At 49.2% G+C, this 26,124-nt stretch overlaps 2 protein-coding genes across 5 annotated transcripts in view; one reads left to right on the top strand and one right to left on the bottom strand.

The window, feature by feature from the left end:
* Window positions 1-440: 440 nt before the first annotated feature.
* PFKP (phosphofructokinase, platelet) overlaps window positions 441-26,124 on the top strand; it is a 68,940-nt gene continuing 43,256 nt past the window's right edge. For 2 of the 4 annotated variants that reach the window (XM_051832424.2, XM_008274007.4), the window contains exons 1-2: window positions 442-660; window positions 16,294-16,367. In XM_051832424.2, coding sequence (XP_051688384.1) covers window positions 549-660; window positions 16,294-16,367 — 186 coding nt within the window. In that variant the 5' untranslated portion in view covers window positions 442-548. 4 annotated transcript variants of the gene reach the window in all.
* LOC127483485 (large ribosomal subunit protein eL39) lies at window positions 15,354-15,607 on the bottom strand. Its single transcript, XM_070054974.1, has one exon. It carries the CDS (start codon window positions 15,556-15,558, stop codon window positions 15,403-15,405), a length of 156 nt encoding a protein of 51 aa, XP_069911075.1. The 5' UTR covers window positions 15,559-15,607; the 3' UTR covers window positions 15,354-15,402.

The raw sequence follows: 26,124 nt of genomic DNA, 5'->3' as shown, positions 1-26,124 counted from the left end.
CAAACCTTGAGAGACGACCCCCTCCAGGGATACCCTTCGGGAAGCGGGACGCGCGCCCGCCTGTCCAGCAGCTGGGTTCTTCCAACGGCCAGAACGGACCCCCGGGGCCCGTGGCGCGACCCCACGCCCAGGTGGGGGGGGGGGCTTGTGGGCCCAGCGCCCACCCGTGCCGCGTTCCTCCCACACCCTGCGATGCCGCCCACCTGTGGCTCTCCTGCGCCTTCGCAGTCTCCCCTCCCACCCCCGCCACGCTCCCTCCAACGCCCACCTGCGGCGCTGCCCAGTGGGTCCCTCCCACCCACTCCACCTGGCAGTGCCCCCAGCGGCCCAGCCTCGATTCGCGCCTGGGTCCTGGGCAGCCCCAAGCAGGCCCCGCCCGCGCGCTCGAGCACCGCCCGCCGCCGCCCATTGGCGCTCGAGTCGAGCTGGGGGTGCGGCTCCTGCGGGGTGCAGGCGGGGCGGCGGTTCCGAGGCGGGCGCGCGTGGGCCGGGTCCTCACTGCCTGCCGCGCACCCGAACCAGCCGGGTGTCCCTTCGACTTCCTCGCCATGGACAACAAAGTCTCTGCGAGCCCCAGGGGCTCCTACCGGAAGTTCCTGGAGCACCTCTCCGGGGCCGGCAAAGCCATCGGCGTGCTGACCAGCGGTGGGGATGCCCAAGGTGTGCGCTCGGGCCGGGGAGGCGCGGGGATGGCGGCGGCGGCGGAGTCGTGGAGCGGAGGGATTGTGGCGAGGGTGGTGGCTGGGGAGAGACGAGGCGGGAGGAGTGCCGGGGAGGTGGGAGGGGAGGGTTCGTAGAGAAGCGAAAGGGGGAAAGGCACGGAGCAGCGGTGGCTGGAGGAAAGGCGACGCCCCCGCGCCCAGGGACGTCAGGGGTTTGGGTGGGGCGGCGTGGAGTCAGGAGGGAGGCTATGGCGGTTGGATCTTTCATTGGGAAGATCAATGGGTTTTCCACCTCTCCAGGTGTATGTATTATTTATTGAACTGGCAGTGGGATAGCCCGGAACGCCCTGGTTGGTGGTTGTGCGTGGGAGGCGTAGGATGGGGCCGGGCGCCTCCGCTAAGAGCTTAGTGGGTACAAGGCGACTTCCCCGATGCCGTAGCCGCCAAGCCCAGCTCCGTCCTCCTGCCCCACCCCAGCCCCTGAGTCGTCGCAGGCACAGTCGCTAGGGTCCCCACGGCGGCCCAGGAGGTGCGCGCAGGGTCCCCGCTGCTGCATTGCGGGACCCGGCGGGGGCCGCCCAGAGGAAGCTCCCCGCCTAGCGTTGCCCCTGCAGCGCCTTGGATTTCCTCGGGAAGGGAAAAAAAAAAAAAAAAAAAAGGTTTTCCCTCGCTGTTATCTGCCTTCGGCTTCCGGCTTGTGACAAAACTGAAAACAAAAACGGGTCACCACCATTCCCTCGCCTCCCGCGGACGGGAAAGACCAGGAAGCGGGGACTCCGCGACGTCACTGGCGCTCGGGCGCGGACTCGGCCGGGCTCCCCAACGTGGACGCCGTCCTCAAAGCCAGGGGGACCCAAGCCCGGGGCTCTGGGGCATTTAAAAGGGCGCCCCGCCGCGCTCCCAGCCCGGAGGAGGCGCCTGTTTGCCCGACGCTGGGGGTTAGCACGAAGCCAACCACTAGAAAGTAGATCGGGGCTTCTCAGGCGAATCAGCCCTCGGAGCCTTGCTTGCAGATCAGTGCTGGCTGGAGCCACGTTCCGGGGGGCTGGCTTCTTAATCTAAGCGGCTTCCATCACCCCCTGCCCCAGAAGCGTCGCCAGCCAGGCCCCGACGCCTCCTCTCCTAACGTTGCACACGCCGTGAAGGGATGCCTAGGGGGTTGGGCCCCATGCCCTCGGCCTTGGCATCCGGTGACCTTCCTTTCGCCCTTGGGCGTGGCCGGCGCAGCGCGGCAGGTTGGGGCACTGTGTGGGCGCCGCCCCAGCCCTGCGCGGGCGCCTACGTGATGCCCAGCCCGTCGCCTCCCGTTGCGCCTGCTGCCCCCCGAAGCCCTGGCGCGGCGGCGCGGTGCAGCATCCTCGCAGCCGTGCGCCTCGGAGGCGGGAGCGCGCTAAGCCGGCGATGCTCTGTGCTGGCTGGGTGGGTGGGGTCTCCGGGGAGGCTTGCAATGCACCGAGCCAAGGCACCAGCCGCTGCCTCCACGCCGTCCTCCGCGTCGGAAAGCCAGGTTGCTGTGGGATTTCGTTTTCTAGTAAAGTGAGCGCCAGCGTTAGCATTCCCCGTAGACTGGTTTCTTAGAGAAATGTAAGGAAATGGCAACAGCCAGCAATGGAGGTAGGAGGGTGAAGAGATGATGTCACACAGGTTATTTCAGCACTTGAAATGCGCTCCTATTAACAGCGGTGGGGTGGATTCCCAGAGTGGCTCCCCACCCCCCCGCCCCTCAAACAGCTTTGAAAGCACCTGAGTCCCTGGACCCTACTTAGGAACGAGTTAGAAGGAAGTGAGTCTTACCCTGAATGAGTCTTGAGCTGCACCCCCACAGAGAACATCCGGCACAGGAAGAGGAAGTGGCTTCCTTGGCCACCAGGGCATGTGAGGTCAGAGTGTCAAGGTTATTTCAGAGTAAAGATGCTGTAGGGGCTGAAAATATATTATGGGCCATACTTTTTTTTTTTTTAAGCTTTATTTTGAAAGGCAGAGTGACAGAGAGTGTCCATAGGCTGCTTCATTTTACAAATGAACCCAAAAGGAAGTGGCTGGGCCAGGCGTAGGAGCTAGGAACTCCATCTAGGTCTCCCACGTGGGTGGCAGGTCCTCAGGTACTTGGGCCATCTTGGACTGCCTTCCCATGCACACTAGCAGGGAGCGGAGTCAGAAATGGGGCATCAGGGACTTGAACTGGCACCCCCATGGTTCGCTGGGGACGCTGGTGTTGCAAGCAATGACTTGTGCTATGACATCAGCCCCTTTTTGAACAGCCCCCACCACCACCAGAAGTTCACTGAAATACTTGACATTTTTTGCAGAGCCTGTGAGATCATGGTGCCATAGGCATAATTACCATTCTCTCTCTCTTTCTAAAGGTTTATTTATTTATTTGAGAGGCAGAGTTACAGACAGACGGAGGGAGAGACAGAGAGGACTTCCATCGGCTTGTTCACTCCCCAAATGGCCCCAACTGCCAGAGCTGTGCTGGTCCGAAGTCAGGAGCTTCTTCCAGATCTCCTGCGTGGGTGCAGAGGCCCACGCACCTGGGCCATTTCCTGCTGCTTTCCCAGGTGCATTAGTAAGGAGCTGGATCTGCAGTGGAGTTGTCAGGATTCGAACCGGCACCTCTATGAGATGCTGGCACCATAGGCGGAGGCTTTAACTACAATGCCTCAGTGCTGGCCCCAGCTGTTCTCTTTTGTTACTTATCCTGCACCTGCCATGTACAAGGAGTTATGCATGCATATTAACAGGAAGCTTATTCCTCTTCACTTGAGCAGAAAAGGATGTTTGAAAAACCACAATTATGTGAGAACATTGCTAGGTTGGGATGGTATCAGGGTGATGGGAGATGTCCACCGGCAGCCCAACAAGTGACACCAAATACGACGGCCTCCTGCTCTTGGCTGGCACACCTCTGGGCTGCCCCGGGAAAAGGCAACCCCACAGCCTCTGGGCTAGGTACTCTCCCCCTCTAGAACTGAGGTGATGTCTTCCCTTTTGTCATAGACTCTGTAAATAGTTGGATTCTGTTGTGATAAAGTCGTGCACCTGTTTGAGGATTTGGTACCATGTTTTGCTCGAAAGTTCTCTGAGATGTATGGAGCAAGTTCTCCCTTGAGGTGTTACGTACGGTAGCCCTACTCTCTGACCGTGTTGAATCTGAATCATAACAGTATTTGCTTTTCCCTGAGACAGCAGAATTTTGCCTACAGCTGGAGAGTTAGGGGAATGCACTCAAGTCTTAATTTAGGGTAGTCTCCTAATCTGATGTGAAATTCCAAGTTGAGAGGACCATAGCTACTGTTTATCGGACACACTTTCTGCACTAGGGACTTTGCCGTTCTTCTCTCCAGGCATAATTATCAGGCTCCAGAGCATGCATTTCTTCATTTTAAAAGTGGGAAGAATGACACAGAATAAATCATTTAGATAGGTTCTGGAGGTTCGAACATGGTTATGGCAGGATTTAAACGAAAGCTCTCAGAGGTCTTCAAATTCTATCTACTACATCATGTCCTCCCCCCCCCCTTTTTTTTTTAAAGATGTATGTATTTATGTGAAAGGTAGAATTACAGAGAGGCAGAGGCAGAGAGGAAGAGAGGGAGAGAGAGAGAGATCTTCCGTCCACTGGTTCACTCTCCAAATGGCCACAGTGGCCATTGGTTTGCACTTTAACTTAAAATAAGCTCCACGTTGCTGGACAGATAAGCTCACCATGACTAAGTACTTACCCTCAAACAATATTGTGTCCCATACGAAAAGTGACTCATTGTCTGAGACACAGGCTATGGCTCCTGGAGGGCCCAGCGCATGGTGGAACTGAGAATCCTGGAAAGTCCATGTGCGTCCTCAGGGTGGTGTGCTGTGAAAAGAGAATCCTTTTTGGCCATGGCGAGGTGAGTATCAGTACCATAGTTGGCAGAAAGTCCACAGTCTGGAGTATATTTAAGTCTTTACAGTCATAGAGAGAAAAAGTAGCATTTTGTGCCCGCTTGTTCGCGGGAACTAACTTAGCCTCATTTTGTGCATGAGCGAAGGAAGGCTGAGATGTGCTGTCTTACTGGCCTTCCCAGAGCTAAGTGTTAGGACCAAGCCATGTGGCTGCAGGGACGAGGAGGCTGGCTGGGGTGTGTGTGTGTGTGTGTGTGTACGCGCACGTGCGCATGCGTGTGAACCAAGGCATTTCCAGTACCTTGCACAGCGTGTGGCAGGGGGCAGACATTGAAATGTTGGTCAGCTACCTGCAGCCTGCCGTCTCCACTGAAGAAGGAGCCCGATGACTTGGAGTTCTAGCTGTCTTCTGTTTTCCTGAACTCATGTCAATGAATGAAACTCTCGCTAATCAACAGTACTGTTTTGTGTTCACAGCAGTGTGTGTGTGTGAACTTTTTTTTTTTTTTTAAGATTTATTTATTTATTTGAAAGAGTTACACAGAGAGAGGAGAGGCAGAGAGAAAGAGAGAGAGAGAGAGGTCTTCCATTCGCTGGTTCACTCCCCATTTGGCTACAGTGGCCGGAGCTGTGCTGATGTGAAGCCAGGAGCCAGGAGTTTCTTCTGGGTCTTCCACGTGGGTTCAGGGGACCAAGGACATGAGCCATCTTTACTGCTTTCCCAGGTTGTAGCAGAGAGCTGGATCAGAACTGGGACAGCCGGGGCTCAAACTGGTGCCCATACGGGATGCTGGCACTGCAGGCAGCGGCCTAACCCACTACGCCACAGCGCCAGCCCCATCTGTGAACTATGAATGCTTCAGAATTAGAATTGTAAAGCCATAGTCATAACTGAGAGGTACTAGTAGACCTGGCCCAGGTCTAAGTTGATTCTTTGATTTAGTGCATACAGCTGGCCCTCCATGTCTGTGGGTTCTACGTTTGCAGATTTACCCGACCTTGATTTGAAAATATTTGGGAGAAAAAAAATTGGCATGTCTACTGAGCTTGCACATCGATATTCTCTAAAAAATACAGTATAACCGTGATTTCCGTGGCATTTAGATAGTATCGGATATCTTAAGCAATCGAGATGATTTAAATTGGAGGATATGCATAGGTTCTATTCTCCATGCCATTTTATATAAGGGGCTTGAGGACCCTCAGATTTCGGTATCCAAGGTGGGTCCTAGAACCAGTCTGCTGACGATACCAAGGAGCAGCTGTACATATTAACCCCAGGGTCTTCAGTACCTGGGGCTCTGCTTGTCTCACAGCCCAGCAAGATGCGAAAGGGAAATTGAGAACAACGGACATCTACCTCACATAGTTCCAGGGACCCTTCCAGTCCTGAAACTCTTACATATCCTTGTTCTTTAACAGGATCTCCCCAGTTTAAAATCAATATAGCAAAAGCTAACATTTAGTAAGATTTGTTGGGTTTAGGAGGCAGTACGTAAGAATTATAGTGCAGCCTCCTTGTAGAATGGAAGAGTTCCTTAATAGCTTCGTTTTCTATGAATGCAAATATTTTGTGTGATATATTCAGATTCCTATTAAAAGCTAAACATTTGGTCGTCTTTCAAGAAAAACCCATTTTCCTCTGTGGTAGCAGACAACTAAAAGCTTTTGCTGGAGAACTCAAAGCTTTTGTCGGGTAGAATTGGGGCTACTTAAATAAGCTCTATCAATTTGCTTGGGCTGTCAAAAGCAATGAACACTAGAAATATGAAGATGAAGTCAAGGTCACAAGGAAAATAGGGAGCCATGTGTTAAAGGAACAGGAGAATGCAAAAGTGTACATCTCCTACATATGCAATTATGTTAAAAGTGTGCATATGGGTAATAACAGATGGCTCTATGTTAAGGAAATAGTTGAGTCACTTTTTGAGTTACACTGTTCAAGAATCTTTGCCTGGTGGTAGATTTTTATGTACTACAAAGCATCTGTCAGGAAACCCAGTTCCCTCTGACTACTCCTACTCTCTGTATCTCTACCTCCATGCACTTTGTTGGAAATTACAGTAATTGTGCTGTCAGGGTGTAAGGAGCAGCCAGACATGGAAAACCTGTATCCTGGGACTTGAGACACTTGACAGAGCCTGGTCTGGTCTCTGTCGCTCTTATCTGCTTGTGGTGCCCTAAGATCCTGCTTTTGTTTCCAGAATAGAATCACTCAATCTATCTTCTCTTTCTGTCTTCTTGTTTTTAAATCCCTTCTTCTGTAACATCAGGGGAAGTCTTCAGGAGTGAAAGAGAAGAAGAAGGACGGTTCCAGGCCCAAATCAGCCCTCCCACTCCCCCAGGGCCCATTAGCTGCCTTCTCCAAGCCTCACATGTTTGTTGCCACCTTGGGATCCTGTCAAGACGTGATTGCGTGGATGTGGCCTGAGATTCACACTTGAAGGGTGTGGGTGCTACTGGGAGCCCTGGGGTGGCTGTGGACCACACCAAGCCAGGAGGGCAGTTTGCAATTGAGCTCTTGAGGGGCCTTCCCCAAACAAGAACACCCTGGTTGTTCCGAGTGATCGATTTCTGACCTCAGCCAGAATGTTGACTGTGAAGATTAATTAATAGAGCACACCGCATCTAAAAATGCATATGCAAATGATCTGATGAGAGTCTTAACCAGAAAATGATTAAAAGGCTATAATATAGTAATTTAGGATAGTCTTTTGTTTTTTTCATTTTCATCTCTGGCTTAACACTTGGAGGTTTTGGTTCCATTTTTGTGTAATCCTGTCACCCCTGAGCGAATCCATTGCCTTCTGGGCCTGGAAATAGAACAGTGGCATCCCTTCTCCCTGGGAGCTCCTGCTGTCCTGAGCGGGGAAGGGCAGATGGGCTGCGACTGAGAGGGAAGCAGGAGGTAGGGGAAGAGAGCTTTTGTTTTCTGGAGGGGCCAGGGAGCAGCCTCTGGTGTGGGACCTTTGACCTGGCTTCAAAGTGAGGGAGGAGCCAGCTGGGAGCTGCCTGAAAGGCAAGGAGCAGGCTTGGGGGGAGGGGGTGGGGGATGGGAGGAAGTGGTTCTGGGGAGTGGTGGCCAGTTGAGGACTTTGGATTTGTGCTGTGCGTGTAGGTTAGCAGCTGCCTCTGATAAGTGTGGCTTTGTGGAGTGGAGACAAGGAGTGGAGCCCATGGAGTTTAGTGCCTCATGAGGAGCTGGATCGGGCGCAGATGGAGGCGGAGGGGACAAGGGCTGGGGCACCTGAATGCCCCATGGAAGGGCTGTTGTGTCTGAGCATGGGATGGATAGGCGCTTGTCTGCCACAGCAGGGTAGATAGCACGTAGGTCGGCAGAAGGGTATTCTTTGCAGCAGAGTTTCTGACAGCGGAAAGAAACAGGTGAAATTCACGGAAAAAAATAATTATTACTTAAACCACCAACTCAATACCTATTCTGTTACTGTATTGAGAATTCACAAGACAGCTTCCATTCTTGTTTTCTACTCTAAGACTTTTTTTTAAAGATTTTATTTATTCATTTGACAGGTAGAATTACAGACAGTGAGAGAGAAAGAGAGAGAGAAAGGTCTTCCTTCTGTTGGTTCGCTCTCCAAATGGCCACAACAGCCGGAGCTGCGCCGATCTGAAGCCAGGAGCCAGGTGCTTCTTCCTGGTCTCCCATGTGGGTGCAGGGGCCCAAGCACTTGGGCCATCCTCCACTGTCCTCCCAGGCCACAGCAGAGAGCTGGCCTGGAAGAGGAGCAACCGCTACTAGAACCCGGCACCCATATGGGATGCTGGCGCCGCAGGCGGAGGATTAACCTAGTGCATCATGGCGCCGGCCCCCACTCTAAGACTTTGGAATCAGGTGTATGCTGACAACTTGCAGCACATCTCAATTTGGACAAGAGGCCTGTGGCCCATGGTGACCGTAATGGACAGTGTGCTCCTAAGAGTGATGGGTGGTGTGTTGCCACCTATAGTTAAAATATCCCTACGGGAGAGTTTAGGTGAAAGCTTGCAGTGTGCAAGGGACAGCTGACAGGGGTCAGGATGGTTACAGTGGACACTGGAATGCAGGACACTGGGACACTCAGGCTCCCTGCAAGCTGCAGCCTCTGGCCCTTTGTCCAGCTCCTAATTCTCTCCCCTCTTTCAGTTCTTTCCCCAGGCATCACTTTTCAGGGAGGCCCCCCTCCAAGCTGCTGATGGATATGCAGACCCTCCCTGCAGCCATCCACCACACTCAGTCCTCCTCCTCCCGCCCTACTTGTTCTTTTCTTCTTAGCACTTGTGTCTGTTTACCAGTGGGTGCAATGTGTGTGTTTACTGCTTACTGGTCTCTCCTAACTGGGAGTAAGCTCCACCAGGGCCAGAATCTTCTGTTTTGTCAGTGATGGATCTCAGCAGTGCTTGTCTGAGAACAGGCAGTTCGCGTGTGCTGGATGGATGGATGAACAGGTGACTGAAGACCCCTTGCAGATTTATCTCAAGTTCTTCCTGATCTTACTCATGGCATGGTGGTTTCATTGGGCCACCGGATGGTGAGGCTGCTAGATTCATGACTTGGAGCTATAGGAAGAAGTTCACCCTAGGAGTCCCAACCCCCGTAACTAAATTATTAAAATAAGGCTTGGTGCAGGAGCCTTAGTGGCAAGAATAGCACAGGACATGTTTTAAGTTCATTTTAAAATAAACTAGTGTGAGGAGGAAGCCTCCCAACTTTATTCTTCAAAAAGGAATTTAAGTATTGAAAATAATAAATATATGGGGCTGGCGCTGTGGTGTAGCAGGTAAAGCCACTGCCTGCAGTGCCGGCATCCCATATGGGTACTGGTTTGAGTCCTGGATGCTCCACTCCGATTCAGCTCTCTGCTATGGCCTAGGAAAGCAGTGGAAGATGGCCCATGTGCTTGGGCCCCTGCACCTATGTGGAAGACCTGGAAGAAGCTCCTGGCTCCTGGCTTCAGATTAGCCCTGCTTCGGCCGTTGAGGCCATTTGGAGAGTGAACCAGTGGATGGAAGACCTCTCTCTCTGTCTCTCTGTCTCTCTCTGTCTCTCTCGCTATCTGCCTCTGCCTGTCTGCAACTCTGCCTTTCAAATAAATAAATAAATCTTAAAAAATATGATAAGTGCACGATTATGGTTACTGGGGAATATGTGGGAAAAGTGATAAAACACCAGCAAAAAGAGTTAGGTCAAGAGATTATTCCAGAATGAGCCAAGCTTATTGTATTGTAATCAATATATTCCTTATTTCTTAAAAAAACAAAATTACTTGCAACTTAAGTATTATCAGAACTGAATTTCAGGGAGGCTTACAAAGAGGGAAGTCTACCCCAGAGTGGTCAGCAAAAAAAGGCTTTACTCAATACTTGCTTGCCAGTCCATGGCTGTAAATTCCTGAAAGTCTGAATGACCTCAAGGAAGATGTTATCTTTGGGCCACTTGATCTGTAGTGCGTGTAGGTTCAACAAAACAATTTACTCATGCAATCTTTCAGCTGCACTTCACCATCACAGATATTGTTTTATTTTTAAATTTTTATTTAAGGTATACCAATTTCACATACTTCCTACATAGAGATTAAGGAACCTAGTGATTCTTCTCACCCTGTCCTCCCTCCTGACCACACTCCTACCATTCTCCCTCCTCCCTCTCCTCTTCCCACTCTTAATTTTGACAAAGATCTATTTTCAGTTAACTTTGTAAAATTAACCTTGCACTAAGTAAACAGTTCAACAAACAGTATGAGGAAAGAACCACTTTTCCTCAACAATTGAGACAAGGGCTGTATACAATGATAGAAGCTCGGAATGTCATTTTCACTCCAATACATTACATTTTAGGTACTCTGGTAGTTACCACAGGTCAGGGAGAACATATGGTGTTTGTCTTTTTGGGTCTGGCTTATTTCACTAAGTATAATGGTTTCCAGTTGTATCCATTTTGTTGCAAACGACAGGATTTCATTTTTCTTTTTACTGCTGCCATACTATATACATATATATAACTATATATGTATATATAATTATATATATAATTGTATATATACAATTTCTTCATCCAGTTTTCAGTTGCCACCATCACAGATGTTTCCCACTCACCTGCTCCCTGGTTGTCTCAAAGTCTGCTTGCTTTTTAGTTCTCATAATGAGATCATACCTTCTCTGAGGACTAGGGTTTGGGTCTGTGCAAATTACAGAGAGGTTACTTCCTGTTTTAAGATTCCAGAAAGACTCAAGGAACCGTTGTTTGGATCCCCAGGTTCAGCTACTAACAGAAATCCCAAGTGGATGAACCCAGCCATGCCTGAGCTATTACTCAGCGTGTAGGTTGAGTATGGAGTGACAAACTCTGCAAATACCCTTTGTCCCCAATGATGGGTGGTGGAACCAACCCAAGGATACCCCAGAGCAAAATGAACAAACAGGAAATGTCCACCCAGGCGAGTGGCCTCCTGTCTTGGGATTGGTCTCCTTCCTCCCCCTTGGCTTTTAGTCCTCGAGTGCCAGGCTTCACAGAACATTCCTGGGACCCCCGTCTTCCTTAAGCCTTGCCCTGCAGGGCCCAGCACCAGAGGCAGCAGCCGGCAGACCTGACTGCACTAATTCAGGTGGGGAGCTTTTAACAGCCACGCAGGCCCCGCCCTCAGCAACTAAATAAGAACCTGGTCTCAGCAGACATTTTTTCTCCGTTAAATTTCCCTTTGGGGAATCTGAAGCCCGGTCATTGTAATAGAGGAAAGTAGGACATCTTTTAAGTGAACATGAGAGGAGCGTTTCAGTTGCGTTTATTATTTTATCACCTTCAGTCAATCAGGTTATCCTCTCATTAGCTCAGCTTTCACATCCCTTCGGGGAAGTATCAGGCCCTCTGCAGGCTTCCTGGGAGGTCTGACCCAGCTGCTCGGGCTCAGGCTCCGGCTCCAGCTCCGGCTCCTGCTCGGGCTGTGAGTAAGTTACATCCTTGAAGGCTTCCAGCTCCGGAGCTGAAGGGGCCAGGAGTGCCGAAGCTGTTTAACGTGCACACCAACTTGCTGTAAGGCCGCCACAAAACACACCAAACATCGGAGTACGGGAAAGGGTTTACTGGGGAAAACGCAGCAGACCGGAGAGGTGGGGAGAAGGAGAGTGTAAGAGAGAGAGAGGGCCGGCGCCGAGGCTCACTAGGCTAATCCTCTGCCTAGCGGCGCCGGCACACCGGGTTCTAGTCCCGGTCTGGGTGCTGGATTCTATCCCGGTTGCCCCTCTTCCAGGCCAGCTCTCTGCTGTGGCCCAGGAGTGCAGTGGAGGATGGCCCAAGTGCTTGGGCCCTGCACCCCATGGGAGACCAGGGTAAGTACCTGGCTGCTGCCATCGGATCAGCGCGGTGCTCCAGCTGCAGCGTGCCGGCCGCGGCGGCCATTGGAGTGTGAACCAACGGCAAAAGGAAGACCTTTCTCTCTCTCTCTCTCTCACTATCTGCTCTGCCTGTCAAAAAAAAAAAAAAAAAAAGGAGAGGCGCTAGCGACGAGAAAAGAGCTAGCGAGCAGGAGAGAAAAGAGGAGCCAAGAGAGCCACGTGTTCAGAAACAAGTCCTTTTAACACTTTGCCGGAGGGTGGGCAGGGAAGCAGGAGCAGCGAATCCCATTAGGATGGGGGTGGAGCTTGACACTGGTGGTTGGGCCATGTGGCCACCTGGCTTCCAGTAATGGCGGCTGGGGCTAGGGCCTAGGATGTAAATCAGGGTGTGGATCCCACCATTTTCCTGACACCAGAAAAAAAAAACCCTTTGGGTTTAGCTGTTAAGCTTTTTTTTTTTTTTTCCAGCTTTGCAAAGCCAGATCCTCACCTTACCTGGGAACTTGTTAGAAATGCAAACTCTCAGACTCCCCTGAGAAAGACTGGGGCTGGGCCCTGCACTGTGTGTGCCCTTGCCCCCTGTCCATCCAGGTTCAAGGTGGACGGCTGTGGGGTAACCTTGCTGTTCCTCCCCAGGGGGTGTAGGCTCACCCAGAAGAGGCCCAGGTGGAACTGAGGCGGGGAGGTGAGGTGTGCATACCTCCTGGGACAGAGGTGAGAGTTGGGCCATGTTTTTTATTCTGCACAGTGGTCACCTTCTCTTACGTAGGTCCGTAGGTCTTTCCGCAGACTTTTCCATCTACACTTTTTTTTTTTGATTCCCTGCGTTTGTTCTTTCTTTTATTTATGAAGGATTTATGAAGGACTCCTTGGAAATGAGGTCTTCAGAAAGGAGGGGAGGTGAAGGGGGATGGGCGACAAGCCACGCACTGATTGTGCTTTATCACCTGGTGCCCCGTGGAGTCACATGGTATGGTTTCAGCGTCTGGTGCTTAGCTCATCTGTTAGTGAACATAGCATAAAATCCTGGAAGCATAGTCTCTCAGAAGGAACCACGAAGGGCTGCTTTTGAGCAAGCAGTGGTTATAGCCTAAGGGGTCCAAGTGCACCTGACCTGGATACCAGAGAGTTGCCCCTGGGGTGGGTGGGGGAGGCACAGGTGTGATGATGTAGCACAGGTGTGTGTGCAAGAGGGAACAAGGGGAGTCCGGTGAGGCAGAAATCAGGCAATCTTGGAGGGGCAGGGGTCAGTGGGGCATCCCAGGAGTTGCTGGCATGGGACAGACACTGAGGTTCAGCATGGGAGCCACCAGTTGCCCCAGAGCGGGTAGGAGAGTCCCCAGGACGTGGCCCAAGAGCTCCCCCCAGAGGAGCTGAGTTTGCCTCTCCCAGGCCCTGGGGGTGCTGGGGAGGGACAAAGCCCATTTTGTGCGTTAGGAGAGAACATGGATACCAGCAGAGGAAGCAGCTCAGAGACATTGTGGAGTGTAAAAGGAAACAAGTGTCAGGGGACACGCAGGAGGATGATGTGAGACTGGGCCAGGGGGCTTCGGTGGAAGGTGGTGGTAGGGCAAGATGTTAGTGTTAGGGGCAGGTGCTTGGAAAATATTCAACATTTCTGCAGTGAGTCACAGAGAAGAAAGTTGTGCTACTCAGCAAAGAGTACAGAGAGAGGGACAATTATCAGGATACAAATGAAATTTATTGTATCTTGAAATACTGAGTTTGTGTGTCTTAAGAGGTGGCCACCAACTAATTTGCAGGTCATAAAAATTCTTTGTGTAATCAACTAGGTTTGAATATGAAGTAATAAAAACTAAATATGCGTTTATATATGTGTGTGTACATATCCATATATATGTATATATGTAGAGAGAGATTAAACATGCATTTATATCCCAGACATATACCCCTAAGTTGTTTTTTTTTTTTTTTAGCTAAGTGGATATTGTCATTCAAAATTGTAAGTTTTCAGAGGTGATGGAAAAGTCCCAGCATCACAGACCTGGTACAACATAATTTAAGATTTCATTTTACTTGAAATGCGTCGAAACAAGAGAAAGATCTTGCATCTTCTGGTTCATTCCCCACATTCCCACAATAGCCGGTGCTGGGCCAGGCCAAAACCAAGAGCCCAGAACTCCATCCAGGTCTCCCACATGTGGCCTGGAATCCAAGTACTCGGGCCATCACATGCTACTTCTTAGGATGCACATAGCAGGGAGACGGATCAGAAGGGGGCTGGGACTCCAAGCAAGCTCTCAGATATGGGAGGCCGGCATCTCAAGCAGTCTTAACTGCTGAGCCAAACGCTCGCCCCTCAGTTAAGAGTTGGGGCCGTATTTCTGAGCCAGTTTACCATATGAATATATACAAATGTCTCCTTGTCTGCCACGGTACACTGCTGTGGAACCACACAGTTCTATTTGTGTGTTTGCCAGAAGTGTCACTTCATCACCCCCATCCCTGACGTCTTCAGTTCTGACACTCGTTTCTGAGGTTTACGTTTCCAAGGAGGAAGGTTGGAAATGTTGGGTGTCTGAGTGATGTGGCTGAGCACGCCAGGTCTCTTCATTTTGAAGGCCTCAGATCTGCGTGGCCTCAGCCCTCTTTCCTTTTCACTTCTCTCCTGATGGGCCTTAGCTTCTTAGCCGAGGTGGTGGCTCCAGGCCTATTCAGGTAAGTTTCAGCTTACCCGAATGGGATTTTAATGGAAAGCAGTCTTGAGCCTAATGGACTTACGTGATGATTCATTACACAAACCTGCTTTTAATTTAAGTGAAGTGTGAGCAAATCCTCACTTTGTCTTAAGTATGCTTATGTGTAGTATACCAATTTAACTTTTTAACTAATAAAATTGCATGATTTGTTTTTTACTTAAGGCCTTTGCCTTAGTTTTCTTATTTTTATACTGGTAGTTGGTGACAAAATAATTTTTTTTCTTTTTTTAAAAATTATTTATTTGAAAGAGTTACAGAGAGGCAGAAGCAGAGTGGGGTGGGGTGGGGTGGGGTGGTGTGGGGTGGTGTGGGGTGGTTCCATCCACTGGTAGAGCAAGAGAGAGAAAGAGAGAGAGAGAGGTCTTCTATCTGTTAGTTCACTTCCCAAATGGCTGCAATGGCCGGAGCTGGGCCAATCCTTAGCCAGAAGCCAGGAGCTTCTTCCGGGTCTCCCTTACAGGTGCAGGGTCCCAAGGACTTGGGCCATCTTCTGCTGTTTCCCCAGGCCATACCAGAGAGCAGGTTTGGAAGTGTAGCAGCCGAGACTTGAACCAGTGCCCATATGGGATGCCGGCACTGCTGACCTGGGTTTTAACCCCCTGAGCCACAGCATCAGCCCCTTATTTCTTTTTTCTTTTTTTTTCAAAAGGGATCACATATTTATTACTGAACCAGCCCACTGGTCACAGCCCTAATCAAACATGTCCAGCTGTCCAGATGATGGTGACATCTTCAGCTTGATGTGGTGATAATGACGTTGTGACATTGAGACAGAAGAAATGAGCACGCCATTCAAGTGCAATTCCTTATAGACCCAGCTTGGTTCTTCTCCAATGTCTCCTCTTGGAGTTATACCTGATTTTATTACCAGTTTTCATCCGAATCCATTGCGGAATGGGGCGGTTTTGTTTTTGTTTTTTGGCCAGGAACCTCTTGATTCTGAAGGTCTTGTGAGAAGACATGGCGAGGAAGAATCAGGGACACCCACCACGATGGTGGAGGAAAGGAGAAAGCCCCTTATTTCTTTTTTAAAGATGTATTTACTTATTTGAAAGAGTTACAGAGAGAGAGAGACAGAGACAGACAGAAAGTCTTTCATCCGCTAGTTCACTCACTAGATAACTGCAACTGCCAGGGCTGGGCCAGGCTGAAGACAGGAGCCAGGAGCTTCTTCCGGGTCTCCCACGTGGGTGCAGGGGCCCAAGGACTTGGGCCATCTTCTACTGCTTTCCCAGGCCATTAGCAGGGAGATGGATCAGAAGTGGAGCAGCCAGGACATGAACTGGTGCTTAACTTGCTACACCATAACACTGGCCCCATGGAATAAATTTTCATCTTCTGAAACCAGAGACCGATTGCCCCCTTCAATGTTAACATCTTGGAATTTGGTCATCTATAAGTAGCACCATGCCCTGTGTGTCGTTTTGTGATTGGATGGAATTGCCTGCAAATGGAGGGGGTGATGTTGCGAACCGGAAGTGCTCCTGACTCTCTTGGGTCCATGGTTGTCTATGCATTTCTGTTTGCTGTGCCTCTGATCCTCACACTAATCGTGGAGGGTGTGTGGCACCCATCGCTCGCGTTAGGAAACGGGCTCAGGCGAGGTGCACGGTTTACAGGGGATGAGTGAATTCACGGCAGAGCTGGAGTTTTTCCCCCAAGCTCCTGAGTAATGGCTGCTGCTGTTCTCTTCACAGGAATGAACGCTGCTGTCCGCGCGGTGGTGCGCATGGGAATCTACGTGGGGGCCAAGGTGTACTTTATATATGAGGTCAGTGTTCCCTTCACCCTTCTTGTTTCTCTTGACTGGTGATTGAGAGCCCTGCAGTGGCCGGGATGGCTCTCCAGGGGGCTGAGCGCAGGGAAGAGAGGGATGGGGCTCTTCTGCCTGCCACCTCCCCGCCAGCTGCCTCAGTGCCCAAGCATCTGTTTGCAGGTCTCACACTTGTAGAAGTGATACAGTCATTCCCTGGGTGGGCAGAGTTAGACACTGAAAGAAATGAGACAAAGCCGTGGTGGGAACTTTCTATTATTAATGCAGAACTGGCACCACCTCCCTACAGTCTGCTTCACAAGGAACAGAGATAGCAATGTAACTCTGAGCTTCTGGCAGTTTAGGACTAAATAGTATTTGGAGAGAAAGAACCAACATGCTCATAGTTTGGACCACATTATTCAAATATGATTACAGAAAATCCTATCGTCATCTTTCAAATTAATGTAATGAAGCTTTTAAAATGGAAAAAGATTATTTTTGGTATAAGTTACTTAATTCCTCCACGGTCTTTGTTAGTATTTTCATCTGATTCCTTCAGGTCTTACATAGGCAAAAGGCTATATGTGAAATGTTGTATTTCCAGGACATATGTACATTATTAAAATTATAGTGAATCTATTTGGTGCAGTATGTTTTTTTTTAACCCATCATGATTATTTTCTACTTGATAAATACATTCCACAGCTATTGCTTGAGGCGTTCAGATACTGCTGCATTACCTTGATGTCTCGTGATTCGCCCTTAACTGCTTCCATCATTCCTATAGCTTTGGACCATTTAGGTTAGTCCCCAGTTTTCAGCTATCAGAACCCTGCAGGAGCTATATACATGTTTAAATCTCTTCACTGTTCAGCATCATTACCTCAATCCCAGGATGTGGCACTGGCTGAGTTAAAAGGCTGGTCCCATCGTGGATTGTCCCAGCGCCCGCACGCCTGGGCCATTCTCAGGAGTGGCAGCGGTGTCGGGTCCCTGCCAGTGTGTCAGCAGCATCCATCAGACTCTTGAGAGCTGGCGCGGGTTCCTAGGTCTGCCCACGGAGTCCTTTTCCTGCTTTTGTGAAATGGCTGTTGATAGGCTGTGCTCATGGGTCTGTATAACCATTTGTTTATTACTGGCTGCAAAGAAGTTTTTTTTTTTTTTAATTTTTATTGCTATGTGTTTGTTTCCTTTTATAAACTGTGGCTCCGTGGTTTTTGTTTGTGTTTTTCTGACCTGGGCAATTTTCAAACATCAGTTCTAACGAGAGGATTTGCAGGCTGGTGTCTTATCGTCTTCCATTTGGATCTTCTTGAGGTCAAATTGCCCTAGTGAATTTCCATTCCTGGTGTCTGGTCCTGATGGCCGCTGTCCCCTGCTCACTGGTGTGGAATGAGCTCATTAGCCTCAGGGCCTCCTCCCCCTCCTCTTTGCCCACGAGCCCGCTTGCAGATGTCCAAAGGAGCCTTCCACCTGGAGCTGTGGGCTGATTTTTCCCACTGTTGCAAGGCATGGGTGTGCTTACTGAGTTAGGTTCTGCTATATGCAATGTGGCTTTCCTAGGTCTTTGGGCTCAGAGATTCCTCAAATGAGATGTGTGGTTTTTTTTTTTTTTTTTTAATTAGCAACTTATTTTCGAATTCACCAAAGATTTATGGTTTCCAGAACGTTTCCCCAGGAATCCTTGTGATTTTCATGGACAGTTCTAGTTATCTCCATAATGTTGCAGTTACATCCTGGACCGAAGTCCCTTCACGACTCTGGCTGCCTTATCCTCCTAGGGACTTTGGGTGGAGGATAGGAAGGAAGTTATTTCTGTTATTTCATAGTTGAGAAACTGACTTGTCCCAGATGGCTTACTTTGTCCATGTCACTGTCATCTGCAGGACTAAGGGAATTCAGTGTCTCACAGCCCTAGGGTAAGGAGAGCGAATTTTACCTCTAGGGACATTTGCTGATGTTTCAAGACTTTTTTTCTTTCTTTCTTTTTTTTTTTTTTTTTAGTTAGCCATAATTGGAGTGTGGAATTTCTGTTAGCCCCTGGTGTGTAGAGGCCAGGGATGCTGCCCAACAGCTTGCAATGGCGGGAGAGCCGTCACCACAAGGAATTCTGTAGCCCCACGTGTCAGTAGTGCCAAGGCTGAGAAACCAGGGGCCACGTCTGCAGTTGGCAGAGAGTGGGAGGGCAAGGGTGTTGGGTATGTGAAGGTATCTAGTCTTCCGTCCTGAAGATGGAGAGCTTTTGTTTGTGTCTTTTTAATTGGTCGTCGTGTCCTCTACTTGTTGATCTGCATTTTCTCACACTCTGTTCAGCCCTGTACCCTACCAGACTTGGCACATTTCAAAATTCAGGCAATGATAACGAAACGTATCTTGTAGGTCTTCGCCAAGATCATCTGGGCTCGCTTTTGAAGTCAACCAGACTTATTTGCTCCATCATCAGCTAGGAAAAGCGAAGGCTCGGAGGTCCCTGTTGTGGGAGGTCCGTGTAGACAGTGAGGGTGCCTGATTCTGATGGCTCTTGGGGGTGAGCAACAGAAAAGTTGACTGGTGGGAGTGCCGCATCCTGCCCTTTCCCTCGGTGGGGAACAAGGAATCCTGAGCGGTCAGCTCTCGTTTCCTTTCGGGAAATACACGGGAATTTCTGCAGTTCCTGTTCTGTGGTGTTGCCAGAGACACTGCTTGGGTGCCGGTAGTGTGTTTGTCCTACTCTAGTCTTTATGACAACTGTTTGATCAGTAATTGACAGCTGATAGAGGATATATCAGGGAGTGTAGTTGAACTATGGGCCCAAGGAATGATCAGACTTTTTTTTTAAAGATTTATTTATTTATTTGAAAGTCAGAGTTACACAGAGAGAGGAGAGGCAGAGAGAGAGAGAGAGAGAGAGAGAGAGAGAGAGAGATCTTCCATCCAATGGCCGCAATTGGCCTCAATGGCCGGAGCTGGGTCAATCCAAAGCCAGGGCCAGGATCTTCTCCCTGGTTTCCCACATGGTTGCAGAGGCCCAAGCACTTCTTGGGCCATCTTCCACTGTTTTCCCAGGGAGCTGGATCGGAAATGGAGCAGCCAGGACTGGAACGGACACCCATATACTGGTATCCCAGGCAGAGGCCTAACCCAGTATGCCACAGCACTGGCCCCAAATGATCAGGCTTTTGAAATCTGTCTTCCTGCACATGGGAACAGCCTAGGGATCAACTTACTTGATCAGAAAATGCCTGTCTGAGGGCTTTTCATGGCACATCCTCCCCACCCCTCCCCCAAAAAAGTTCTAACAGGCAGATCTTGATATTCTTACTGAAGGATGATCCAATGGGCCTTTGCCCAAGGAGCAACAAATATTATCTAATTGAATCACATCAGTTTGGGATATCATCACCTCTTCATTCTGTAGGTGAAAATCCTGTCCCTGTAGTCTCAGGTCCACAGAACCCTAAAACCTACAGGCTTTTTCTTGGACACTTGGCAACAAAGCTTTGACTGAGCTGTAGCAAGGTTGGCTCTAGCCCTTGCTTACCCTGTTTGGTGTCATGATTTGTTCCTCTCTCGATGGAGGTCGTATTCTGCGGAGCATGTTCCTGAGAGCTCTAGGTTATGTGTGTGAGGGTCCATGCTGCTTTTTAAATCTAAAACCTTCTGAATTCTGGCATACTTCTAACTCCCAGAGTTTGGGTGAGCAGTTGTGAACCTACAGCACAATGACTGTGGTTGAATAAACTAACCTTTTGGTTCTGGATCTTCATCTGTCCAATAAATATAGTGTTTTGCCCAACTGCCTCCCTGGAAGAATGCTGCTAGCAAAGCTTTGAGCTCTGATGGGGCAAGGAAACGTTTGCTTGTCAGGGGACAAGGTATGCACGAGTTTGGCTCCATTGGTTTGTGGCCAGGCACAGAATTGGGGTCCTCAGCTGAACTCATTCATTCTTAGACCTTTGAGGGAACTATGGAGGTCCAGTTGTCTTCTTGGTGTGCTCTTTGGGTCATAGCCACAGAACCTCAGCACGATGGCATTTGGGTCTGGATAAGTAGTAGGTGAGGCAGCATCCCTGACTCTATACACTGGATGCCAGGAGCAACCTGTTCCCTACAGTCAGGACAGTCAAAACTGTCTCACGACATTGACAAAGGCCTTCTGGGGTCGCTGTTCTAGACCTGTTTCAGGTCGAATTTAGAAGACGATTTTTTTTTATGTTATATTTTATTTATTTGAAAGAGTTACAGAGAGAGGTAGAGACAGAGAGAGAGGTCTTTCATCCGCTGGTTCACTCCCAGATGGCTGCAACAGCCGGAGCTGTGCCAATCCAAAGCCAGGAGCCCCCTCCAGGTCTCCCACATGGGTGCAGGGGCCCAAGGACCTGGGTCATCCTCCGCTGCTATCCCAGGCCACAGCAGAGAGCTGGATTGGAAGAGGAGCAGCTGGGACCAGAATCGGTGCCCACATAGGATTTAGGCCAGGGCTTTAATCTGCTGTGCCACAGTCTACTGTCTTTTTTTTTTTTTTTTCGAAATATTTATTTATTATTTGAAGGTCAGAGTTACACAGAGAGGAGAGGCAGAGAGAGAAAGAGGTCTTCCATCCCCTGGTTCACTTCCCAGTTGGCTGTACTGGCCGGAGCTGGGCCAATCCAAAACCGGGAGCCAGGAGCCTCCTCTAGTTCTCCCACCTGGGTGCAGGGGCCCAAGGCATTGGGCCATCTTCCACTGTTTTCCTAGGCCACAGCAGAGAGCTGGGTAAGAAGTGGAGCAGCCAGACTCGAACCGGTGCCCATATGGGATGCTGGCACTGCTATGCCACAGCGCTGGCCCCCAACAATCTACTTTCTAGGTTTACCTGGAACACTCTGGGCTTCTTGCAGAAGGGAACAGTTAAAAGAGGTTGAAATTAAGTCAATTTTTTTTTAAAGCAATGAGTCTGTGAAAAGGATGTACATCTGAAAACTCTGGCGTTTTCTGCTGAGTGTCTGGCCCTTGACTGGACTGAGCTGTGCCGTCTGGCTGCTGTTTTCGTGCCTGTAAATCTGGGACAGGCCTACGTGTGGTGCATGCCAAGCCCTTGGGCTGCACTCTGCAGATAGATGGGCAGGCTTTGCAGATTAACTCATTCTTTTTTACCTAGTGAGCCAGCCAGTGTGTGACTCCCCCCAACCCTTTGTAAGCTGGATTTTTTTTTTTTTTTTTAAGAAACCTACAAATGGCTTTAGCTTCTTGGAGACAGTAAGAACATAAAATGCTTTGCACAGAAGACTGTGTGAACAGCGTCAACTCTGCTGGGCCGGGGGAGTCACTCAGTTAACCTGGCAGTGCCACTGTGGCTGCAAGAAAGAGTTGGCTCGTTTATTTCGTTGAATAGATGAGTTTAGTGTCCTATTGTTGATTTATTCTGTATATTAAGCAAAATCTCCTAACTCTCTACATATGATTAGCTTAAAAACCTCTCATCTTTTCACAAGAGAACTTCTCTCCTATTTGGCACCATGCTGTACAACCCTTAGCAGATATATGGTATCAGAGCTCATCTCTGCCAGCTTCCACACATGAAGAAAGGCTAAGGGTAATTCTGATCACTTTGGTCAACTTATCTCCTTATTAAAAAAAAGAAAAATACGTTCTAAACGTGGTAGCTGGGTTTTCTGGTTGGTGAAGAATGCGGGAGACGAGAACCACGTGGCGATCGGTCTGTGGTCTCTACATGTGCTGCAGCTGCAGGGGCCCGAAGGTCTACCCTATCCTTGCAACTTGCAGTCCTCAGCCTTCTCCCAGGAGCCCCGGCTCCACCCCGGCTGGCTGCCTTTTCTGAGCTTAGTTGTCAGCGTGGAATCTTAGCTTTGCCTGTTTTGGGGCTCTGAGTATCGGGGCTTGAGTGAGTACACTAACACAGTAGCCTTAGTTTGTCAATTACTAGATCGCTGTCATTTTTCTTTTCCAATAGCCCACTATTTGCCATAAGGATGGATACAGCTCGCTCTCTCTCTCTCTCTCTCTCTCTCTCTATCTGTTTTGGTTGAGTAGAAGAGATTGCCTGCTTTCATGGTGTTTGAAACAAAAACAAAAACGATAAAAAAAAAACAAGCCATGAGCCGGCAGCCTTTCCTCTCACAGGTGTTGGCACTCCCACCCCCAGCCTGAACTGTCTGTGGTTGGTTTGGGGCTAGCGGAAGGGGCGTGTAGGTGACTTCTCTGTAGGAATTTTACAGTCCAGATCATGCCTGTGCTCTAGAATGTTTGGACAAGAGAGGAAAATGAAACTACTTCCTAAGACAAAGGAGAGGCTACACAGCACAAACGCTGACTTTCTGGTGACAAGTGGGACTTTCACATTTTTTAAAAAATATTAATTATTGAAGATTTATTTTATTTGAAAGGCACAGGGACATAGGGAAAGGGAGAGACAAACAGAGTAAGAAATCTTCCATCCACTGTTTCACTCCCCAAATGGCCGCAGTAGCTGGGGCTGGGTCAGGCCAAAGCCAGGAGCCTGGACTTCCATCCGGGTATCCCACATGGGTGGCAGGGGCCCAAGTACTTGGGCCATCTGCTGCTGCTTTCCCAGTTGCAAAGGAGCTGGATCACAAGTGGAGCAGCTGGGATTGGCATTCCGATCTGGGTTGGCATTCCGATCTGGTAGACAGTGGCTTAACCTGCTGAGCTTCACAATACTGGCCCCTATTTGCTTTTTGTTTTTTTTTTAGATTTTTTAATTTCCTGTCTCACCTCTTCTCTCTCTGTCTCTGGCCTTCACCTTCCCCCAGCAATTTTTTTAACAGGTCATCCAAGGCTATCGCATCACATTGAGCCATATCTCTTGGAGATTTTAAACATAACTGTTTTGGTATTTTAATTTCCTTTAAGTTAGAACTGCTTAACCTCTGCATGTGTGTCTGAAAGTAAGATAGTGATGCCTGACCACATCATCGATTGTATCACCGTGCAGCATCTGCTTCCTTCACTACCATGCTTTCACGTTTATCTTACCATAAAGTGCCTTCAGTCAGCTCACAAAAAGCCCAGTCATGCCACCTGGATCTGCCCTGCCTGCTCTGTCTTTGCACTGGAACCCTGGCCAGTATACATCTGGGATAATAATAATAATAGTTACAGGAATGGGCATTATCGTTTGTTGAACTCTTCCTCTGTGCCAGATCTTCTGCTGCCTTCTTCCTCCAACTTCATCCCTGCCACCACTAACATCATGCTCATGGCTTCCGGCGGCGCAGTCACAGTTCTGCATTTTCAGGTTGTGCAGAGAGTATGATCTTTCTCCCTGGCTTGGGCTGCTGCCTCTGCTGCTCTCATGCTGAGAAGCTACCCTGTGTGTTGTCTGGAAGCTGTTCTCACTGTGGGGGGAGGGGTGGCTTGCCTGCTTCCCTGCAGCAGCTGTTGGTTTTACAACTTACCTGGAATCAGGTACTGTTAGTTTTGGCTTAAAGAAAGCCAGAGGGCTAACTAGATCACGTTGGTTTATTATTGGTTTTCCAAAGCACCAGGTACATGACCATACAATGACTTGTCAAGTTCTGACTTATTTTATAGTAATTGATTGCATCTCACCAAGGACAAATCCTAAAGCTGCTCTATAGGAATTTCCCATGAAGTAATTAAATCTGAGCACGTTTTTATCAAGTGACTGGTAGGTTCTCTGGATGGGAGCCTTCCTTGAGCCTGGACTTCCCTTTGCTGGGATTTCTTTTTTTTTTTTTTTTTTTTTTTTGCACTAAGAGAAATGTATCTTTTAGATCCATTACTCCAGGATCTTCTTAAAGTAAGCTTATACTTGTGATGCCTTCAACAAGTGCCTAAAAATACTGTCCAAAGCCATTTCTGTGTATATGGGCGGATCTTAAGAAAGTTCATGGAAAATGCAAAGTATGAAAAAATATGCCTGGATTTCAAAATTATTGGCACTAAAATAAACTTTTTTTTTTAGATTTCTTTTTTTTTTTTTGAAAGGCAGAGTTACTGAGAGAGGAGGAGCAGAGCAAGAGGGAAAGATCTTCCATCCACTGATTCACTTCCCAAATGGCCACAACCACCAGGGCTGGGCCAGGCCCAAGCCAGGAGCCCAGAGCTGCTTCCAGGTCTCCCATGTGGATGCGGGGGCCCAGGCACTTGGGCCACCCTCCGCTGCTTTCTCAGGCCCGGTAGCAGGGAGCTGGATCAGAAATGATGCCCACATGGGATATTGGCTTCCAGGCAGGGGCTTTTACCTACTGCATCACAACGCTGGCCCCAATAAACTTTTTATTTTTATTTATTTATTTTTATTTATTTTTTATTTTTTGACAGGCAGAGTGGACAGTGAGAGAGACAGAGAGAAAGGTCTTCCTTTGCCGTTGGTTCACCCTCCAATGGCCACGGTGGCAGCCGGCGCACTGTGCTGCTACGATGGCAGGAGCCAGGTACTTATCCTGGTCTCCCATGGGGTGCAGGGCCCAAGTACTTGGGCCATCCTCCACTGCACTCCCAGGCCACAGCAGAGAGCTGGCCTGGAAGAGGGGCAACCGGGACAGAATCCGGCGCCCTGACCGGGACTAGAACCCGGTGTGCCGGCGCCGCAAGGTGGAGGATTATCCTAATGAGCCGCGGTGCCGGCCTTAAACTTACTTTTTAAATTCCACTTTCCCGTGAACATTGTGAGGTGGCCTGATTTAGCACTATATCCCGAGGAGCAATTAAGAGGATGTGTATGTTTATTTTGACATTGTTCCAGAGCAATTTGCAACAAGAAGTTAAAGTGGCATCAGAGCTCATGGTATGTTCTGAGATGGGATCAAACGACTTGATCTAAAACATTCTACTAGTGGATGGCTCGGATGCAGCCAGCTAAAGGTCTCTTAGGTTCATCTTCTGAGTCAGGGACTAGAAGACACACTGCTACTTTAGTCAAAATCTAAGCTTAGTTGTAATGGTTTTATGGTTTGCTTTTCTTGCGTGAGTCATAAAACTGGCTCAGAAGGCAAATTCCAAAAGGAAAATGTTGAGTGCTTTGGTTATATTAAGACAGTCTTCCTAGGAGAGACTTCAGTAGACAAAAAACTCATTTGAAATTATACATTATAGTACATTTGGGTAACATTACTCTTTCTAGTTTTGGAACATTGTCCTTGTTGTAAAAGACCCCTTAACACTGCATTTGGTAGTTTTTCAAATGTTACATCAGCTTAATGACTCTGCAAATTAAAGAATGAGTCATTTCCTAGCAACTTAGCACATGTATACAATAAAGTGAGAGCCTGGAGTCCAATTCTAATGAAGTCTTTTTTTTTTTTTTTTATATTTCTTAAAAAGATTTGTTTCCTTGAAAGGCAGGGTGACAGAGTGGGAGAAACAGACAGATGCATACACACATACACGCACAGAGATCTGTCTGCTGTTCCATTCCCTAAATGGCTGGGCCGAGGACTTGGACAGCTGACTCCTGGAGGCAGACTTCCATCTAGATGCCCCACGTGAGTGAGGGGGACCCATGACCTTGAGCCATTATCTGCTGCCTCCCAGGATGCATTAGCAGGAAGCTAGCTCAGAAGCACATTAGCTGGCCGGCGCCACGGCTCACTAGGCTAATCCTCCACCTTGCGGTGCCGGCACACTGGGTTCTAGTCCTGGTCGGGGCGCCGGATTCTGTCCCTGTTACCCCTCTTCCAGGCCAGCTCTCTGCTGTGGCCCGGGAGTGCAGTGGAGGATGGCCCAAGTGCTTGGGCCCTACACCCCATGGGAGACCAGATACCTGGCTCCTGCCATCGGATCAGCACGGTGGGCCGGCCACAGCGCG

Source organism: Oryctolagus cuniculus, chromosome 13 (genome assembly GCF_964237555.1).
Source record: "Oryctolagus cuniculus chromosome 13, mOryCun1.1, whole genome shotgun sequence".
NCBI classification, from domain to species: Eukaryota; Metazoa; Chordata; class Mammalia; order Lagomorpha; family Leporidae; genus Oryctolagus; species Oryctolagus cuniculus.
This window is presented reverse-complemented; position numbering and strand designations above follow the sequence as displayed.